Below are 7,115 nucleotides of genomic sequence, written 5' to 3' on the forward strand. Positions count from 1 at the left end.
TCACAATCAAATCAACAAGCATCTATTTTAACTTGATTCATTGCTGCCATCGCTGTGTACAGTATGTGTGGGTCAGAGACCACCACTCACATTAAAAATAGACAGAGACTGTTTCTGAGAGAAGGCAAAAAGGAATTTTATTGCTTTCTCATGAGGAAGGACGCCACCCAAGCGGGGGCGCTTTAATTATGGTTTACATTTATTCCGTCTGAATAAATGGGCACGTCCCCGGAACAGAGTACAGGAGAGTACAAAGGACTCAGATGGACGCCAGTCCTTTTATTGCGCCTCCCTGCCCCGCCTTTGAATCTCCCGCCAGGCTCTTCATAGGCCAGATACAACCCCCTGACTGCCTATGTCATGCCATCCTCAAATGACTCGTTTAAGCACGCGTACAAGCCTCTAACCTTTCACCCCAGGGCTTTGATTAGAACTAGTTCTAACCAGTCACCTGACTTACATTCTGCTAAAGCTGGGGGGAGGGAGGGGAAGAGGAATGCTTTCAACTCTGTGGAAACAAAACTGCTCCCCACCCCTTATAAATATAACCTCAAATATACAATTCCTATGCAGACAAGGACACAGAAGACAGCGAAAATATCATGTAATATTATTAGTCAATTCACTCCATGAAAACAAAATGGCAGGAGCAGTCTTCAACAACAACTTTTTTTCAATGTCTGCACCTTAGCAGACAGCTTCCAAATGAGAAGGGAGTAAAATTTACTTCTTACAAATGAGTGCAGGGCAACAGCCTGGCAAAGTGTATGAATCTGTACATCATTGCACAGGCAGTTCTTTATAAACTCAGCTTGGTCCTTCTCCAATGTCTCCTTTGAGTTGTGCCTGATATCGTCGCCGGTTTTCACTCAAATCCACTGAGGATGATTTTGATTCTGCTTTTCTGTGAGAAACTTCTTGATTCTCAGTCTTGCAGGAAGACATCATAGAACACCACCAAGCCTCCACAATAGTAGGATAAGTTAAAAAAAAAAAAGGCTATCATGTCTCTCTCGGATATTTTCTGCTTCAGGACAACTACTCCTAGACCCTTCATATATAGCATAACTCCAGGTATGATCTGACATTAGGATTTTCACTTCCTCATTCCTGGAAGTTTTGCTTCTCTTAATACAGTTGAAGAGCCCATTAGCTTTTCTGGCTATCATATCACAATCGGACTTTTGACCTCCCAGGCCATTAAACGCCTGTTTTTTTCAAACTGCTATTCAGCTATGCCTCCTTATCTTGTATTTCAAAAATAAGACAGTGCCTTTTAAAGAGAAAGGATGATAAGATAAAGAAATTTTATGAAGAATTTGATACAGCCCTCCCAGTTAAAGATACATTTAATAGTCTATGACTTCAATGCAAGAATTGAGTATGGGAGTTAAAAAAAATATGGCTTATAGCTCAAAAGAAATGAAAAAGGCCCAAGTCTAACAGGCTACACAGAATCCTCAAGCCTACATATCATCAATTTTTTCTTCAAGGAAAATTGAGAAGCCTTGGACATAACAGAATAACATGTTAAAGATTAAATTGATTATATCTTGTTAGGAAGTGGCTAGTTACTGATGTGGGATTAATTTTCAAATTGACTGTTTAAAAAGAGATAATGTGGAGAGGTTGCTAAAAGATTACACGTATATATGACTATGCATAGCCATGTATATACAAATATACATGGACATATATACATGTACTACAAAGACTGGAAATGGACAATGGATAGGGCCCAGGAGCAAAAAGGAGGAAGTGAAAGAGCTAAGATTACTTTTAAGAAATTGTGCAGTGGTTTTACTGACTGCAAATTTCTCCCCAAAAACAAAAGTTCATACTTACATTTTTTAATCACATTGTCATTATTTGACAATAGAAACCCCATTCTCATTTTACAAACGAGGAGCCTCAGGTTAAGTGCTTGTCCAGCGTCACTCAAGTAGTGCCAGGGGCTGGATTAGAACACAGGTCCTTTGCCTCCAGAGCCAGTGCTCTTTTCACTGCACCCTGCTGCCATCTCACTTACCCGTTGAGGTTTGGCCATCTTGTCTCTTTAGCATGGTAAGACACATCCTTTCCTTGGTGCCAAGAAAGTCAAGCCTTGTTACCTTTGCCAATAACAAAACTATTCAAAAGCCTGATGGCAAACCTACTGCCATATTGGTGAGTATACCAATATGATTCAACAGCTCCGCTGGTCACCATACACAGGTTACCACTATCAAATTCACCTCTATATGTTGTTCAGTCACGTTTGACTCTTCATGACCCCAGATGGGGTTTTCTGGGCAGACATACTGGAGTGATTTGTCATTCCCTTCCCCCGTGGATTAAGAGAAACAGAAGTTAAGTGATTTGCCCAAGGTCACACAGCTTGTGAGTGTCTGAGACCAGATTTGAACTCAGGTCTTCCTGACTCAAGGCCCAGCACTCTATCCACTGAGCAACCTAGTTGCCTCTTTATGGTGAGTAGCAAATCACAACTTCATGTGAAGACAGTACTAGGGAAATCAGAATGCTTTGTTTTTAAGCAACTTGCTTTAAGTTATATGCAACAACATAGGAAGAAGAGCATTAAAATGAAAAACATGGAAAAAAATTTCCTTTATTAGTCTTAACTGAAATGTCACCAATAATAAAAATTAAGAAATCTAAGCTTTACTGCCTTTTTCCCTTCCTTCAGCAAAATGACAAGAACAGGAAAGAAAAAAATTTAATTCATAAATTTAACAAATCTTCAATATTAAGTAACTATAGTGGTGAGAGCTCACAAAGTCTGAATGAAAAGTATGCCTTTGTCTTGTATTTTAATACAAAAACTTCCTGAGCTAATGTTTTGTTCTTGCTACTATATTCAACTCAACTCAGCATTTTTTAAACCATATGACTCTGTGCAAAACAGTGGAAAACAGCACACCTACCCTCAAGGAGCTGAAAAATATAGTATGTTTGGGGGGAAGAGGAGAAAGAGTTCAGAAACATACATTTTAATATTTAAATTTCAAGGATTTGTTTCATCCATAGGAATATACAGCACAGCCCTTGTACCTTTAGATCATTTGATGAGCTGCTCTGGGGGGGAAAAAGTCACCACCTGGTGGTCAACTCTGTTGATGAGCCTACCCTAAAAAGTTGGCCATTTGACGTCATATAGTCCTATATCGTAAACCTTTCCTTATTAAAAAAGGAAGTTAGGCCACACGATCTCCAACAAAGCACCTTCCAGATCTTAACACTGTGAATCGTTTCCCTCTGCTGGGAGAGTCAAGGTTATTTATTACCATGAAGAATTAAAGGAATACTATGGTGTATGTACATTCTAATACTTCACCTTATACTTTAGATGGTTTAAATTTTAAAGCCTATTTATTCCTCACACTTTCTATACTCTGTCCTAGATTATCTGAGAATGTCTTATCTACTAGTCTAGTACTTTGATAGTATATTATAAAAATATTAATATCGTACTGCAGGATCAAGTCTGTCAAAAAAAAGTTTTAATTTAAAATTATTCTCTATCCAAGGTACTTCTAGCTTGGAGAGAAAAGGGTCCAAGTGTCCAAGGGTCCATGCCCTCCAATATGACTCTTGCCCCCAAGACAATTTTAGGTAATATTTCTAGGAAATCCAGGGGAAGAAAATCACAATAACATATAATAGATTGGGTTAACATCATAGAACAGTTATCATCCCATTCCTCCTAGCCCACTCTCCCCTCAGCAATCAAAATGTTTCTCCCCAGAGATCTATTTCGGGAATCTAAATTGAATAGATGTGAGAATGCCTCTCTTTCCATGGATGAAGACATTTCCCTTGGGTGAGTCCTAAGGCCAATCACTTAAGAGTGAAGACGGTAAAGATCTTATCTAGACAAAGTGTTAAGTTTAGTTATCGAATTAATCTATTTCCCGAAGAAAAGCTTGAATTTTCCTTCCATCCACTTCCCTAAAAAGTAAAGTCTGGAGTTTTTGGCAGGTAAAATATTATTTGTTAATATTTCTAGAGAAACTAAAAAGGTTTTTAATATGTTTCCATAATAGAAAAAACACTGCTCAACATTTCCTGAATTGAACTGGCTTCCCTACTTCAGAAGGCAGCTCACTGGAGTGGTAAGTACTGTTAACATTTTGTTCGAGATTTTTTACTCTCAAGTACTCTGCAGTCAAGAGAACTGGGTACAAATTCTAACACTTACTAGTTATACCTAAGACCAAAAAGTCACTAACTTTCTGAGCTTTATCTAACAGGGTTGTTGTGAGGAAAACCATTTGCAAACCTTAAAGTCCCAGATGAACTATGAACTACTGGTACTATGTTTCTATTCTTTCTCATCTCTACAAGGCAGATAGCAATTGCCCTCTCCAAACTGACAGATTGAAAAAATGATTCAGAATCATTCAAAAGGCTAATAGGAAAGTGATTATTTGGACCTTAGTAACCTCATCTTACCTTAAGATTTAAAGATTAATGTACCAGCAGATGCCTAGGACAATAAAGGAAATTTTAATAACATCAGCCTTTTCTTTGGAGTAGCCCTCAGCAGTGACTAGTAATTGGTATGTAACACCCACCCCTCAAACCTCTCCGGGCTGCTTTTTGCCATCAGTCTCCTTTTCAGAAACTAACTTAAAGGTTTGAATGAAGTTTTATCTCCAATCCTCAATTAAAGGCTGTTCTTGATACCCACTTAACTAAATTTCCCAGTATAAAATTGAGTGGGGAATGACAGAACTGAAAGTCGGCAAAATGAATGCCAGTAGCCCTAAGGACTTCCTTGAAAAGAATTTTACGATATTCAAACAGTATAAAGTTAAGTATTATTTTCACTATTATTTGATAGTCCAAGGATTAATTTTATTTCAAGCCCCAAAGAAGATATGCACTCAGTTACAAAGCTAAGTATTTAGTTTTGACTTAGATGACAAACTATTTGAACTACATCAAGTAATTCAATATAATTTCTATTATATGAGGCATACACTAGTCAGGGTGCCACTTTAATTTTGTTACCAGGAGTCCGAATTTTTTCAATTGCATGCACTTAAATTCTACCACGATTACAAAAGATGCCAAATTGGAACCTTAATTAAGTGCTTAAGGGCAAAATAATAAACACATTAAAAAACCCCAGGGAAACCATTAATTGTTGTGACAACTGTTTGAGAACAGTTAAATTGATTTTTTCCACCAATTAAGCTATTTTCAAATCTTTCCGGAACAAGTTGCTTTAAAAGTCTTTTCAACGCTCTTTAATAGGGCAGGACAGCATATATCCAGAGACATTTAACCTACTCAAAACCCTTATTTGACCACATAAAGCAGTACTAAAGTATTCATTCTAAAAATAAAGGTTGAAATAAATAAAAATAAAAGTTGCCTTAACACAATGAATTTTTGAAAAACAAAATCGTCTTCCAACTTCCCTTCTCTCACAATTATTCACAGTATGAGTACTTCCTCGAGGCAATTTTGAAATCCACAATTGAAAGACGCACTTTTGACCATCATCGATTTCAGACAAATTTACTACACCACTTAATACTGTGGAAATGTCGGATCTATTTTGGTGGCCCAGGCCATGAGACCTCCCACAATATCTCTGGCCAAGAAAGAGTCCAATTCTTTGATTGACAAGCTCTGCAGGACCTTCACTGCTTTTTGAGAATCATTCCCCAGCTTGCAAATCACATAGATGGGGAAAAGCGTCCCTTTCTGGATATTCTGCTTCCCTTTCCTAATGGCGTCCCTTAAGAGTTCCAGGCTCTCCACATCCCTTCGCTCCAAGTGGCTCAAAGGGATATGGAGGGCATGTGGTAGGCAACAGATGTCCACCTCCACCTTCGGTCGCACGTCCAGCAGCAGGTGAGGCTCCCCGGCGTCCAACACCCGCTTGTAGTGGGCAGTGGAGACCCGCTCCTCCTGGGAGAGCAACTGCAGACTGCGGCACTTATCCGTGGCCGAGGAGCCGCAGAACGCTTCGTAGTCCTGCAAGCGGGTCACCGTGGGCTGGTCCCCACAGACCACACAGTCTGACCGACGGCCCCGAAGCCGAATGCAGCGGAACTGACCGCCGAGGGCATCAAAGAGCAAGAGGCTGCCGCTGTAGGAGGGCCCGAGGCCGGCCGCGATCTTGATCACCTCGAGCGCCTGCAGGCAGCCAAGCACTCCGGGCACCACGCCCAGGACGCCTCCGTCCGCGCAGTTGGTCACCGTCTCAGCCGGAGGTGGCGTGGGGAAGACGCAGCGGTAGCAGGGCCCGTCTTGGTAATGATAGACTGTGAGCTGGCCCTCCAGACGGAGCGCGCTGGCCGAGACCAGAGGCCGGCCGGCCAGCACGCACGCGTCGCTGACCAGGTAGCGAGTGGGCACGTTGTCCGAGCAGTCGGCCACCACGTCGTAGCGGCGGACGAGGTCCAGCGCAGTGGCCGGGGTGAGGGCTTCGGCGTACGGAACGCACTGCACCGCCGAGTTGAGCCTCCCGATGGCGGCGGTGGCAGAGTGCGCTTTGGCCTGGCCCGCCCGCGCTTCGCCGTGCAGGACCTGCCGGTGCAGGTTACTCAGCTCCACCACGTCGTGATCTACGAGGCCCAGGCGGCCCACTCCGGCCGCCGCCAGATACTGAGCCAGGGGGCAGCCCAGGCCGCCGCAGCCCACCACCAGCACCGACGAGGCGGCCAGGCGCAGCTGCCCGCGCACCCCCAGCTCTGGCAGGACTAGCTGTCGGCTGTAACGAAGAATCTCCTCCCGGGACAGGGCAGCCTTCGGTGCCAGCGGCGCCGGCTCACGCGCCTGCCGTGGGAACGGCTCCGCGGTCGCTGCCTCCAGGCGCTGTCTAAGGAGCCTTAACTCCTCTTCACGCAAAGCAACTTCAGCCTCCAAGGCGAGCACTTCTTCGCTCGCCGCCATGCTGTATTTGCCTGGCCGTTGCCTTGGGATATGCTTCCGCTTTCGTCTCCTAGAGACTGGACCTGACCAAATATGGGGGGGGGGGTGTAGCAGGATGGGGAGATAGAGCGTTGTTTACATCAGCCTAATCATTTCTCCTAATTTGTGGACAGTCAGCATCCTACTGAAAAATAATTTGCAAAAGGGTGGTGAGAAGAACAAGAGAA

General features: G+C 42.9%; 1 protein-coding gene across 1 annotated transcript; it reads right to left on the reverse strand.

Moving 5' to 3' along the window:
• Positions 1 to 2,592: 2,592 nt before the first annotated feature.
• MOCS3 (molybdenum cofactor synthesis 3) lies at positions 2,593 to 6,923 on the reverse strand. Its single transcript, XM_036749289.1, has one exon. It carries the CDS (start codon positions 6,907 to 6,909, stop codon positions 5,539 to 5,541), a length of 1,371 nt encoding a protein of 456 aa, XP_036605184.1. The 5' UTR covers positions 6,910 to 6,923; the 3' UTR covers positions 2,593 to 5,538.
• Positions 6,924 to 7,115: the final 192 nt, after the last annotated feature.

The sequence above is a fragment of the Trichosurus vulpecula genome, chromosome 3, assembly GCF_011100635.1.
Source record: "Trichosurus vulpecula isolate mTriVul1 chromosome 3, mTriVul1.pri, whole genome shotgun sequence".
Classification (NCBI taxonomy): Eukaryota; Metazoa; Chordata; class Mammalia; order Diprotodontia; family Phalangeridae; genus Trichosurus; species Trichosurus vulpecula.

Coding starts and splice junctions, on each gene's coding strand:
- MOCS3 (XM_036749289.1), bottom strand. CDS start 6,909: ATGGCGGCGAGCGAAGAAGTGCTCGCCTTGGAGGCTGAAGTTGCTTTG.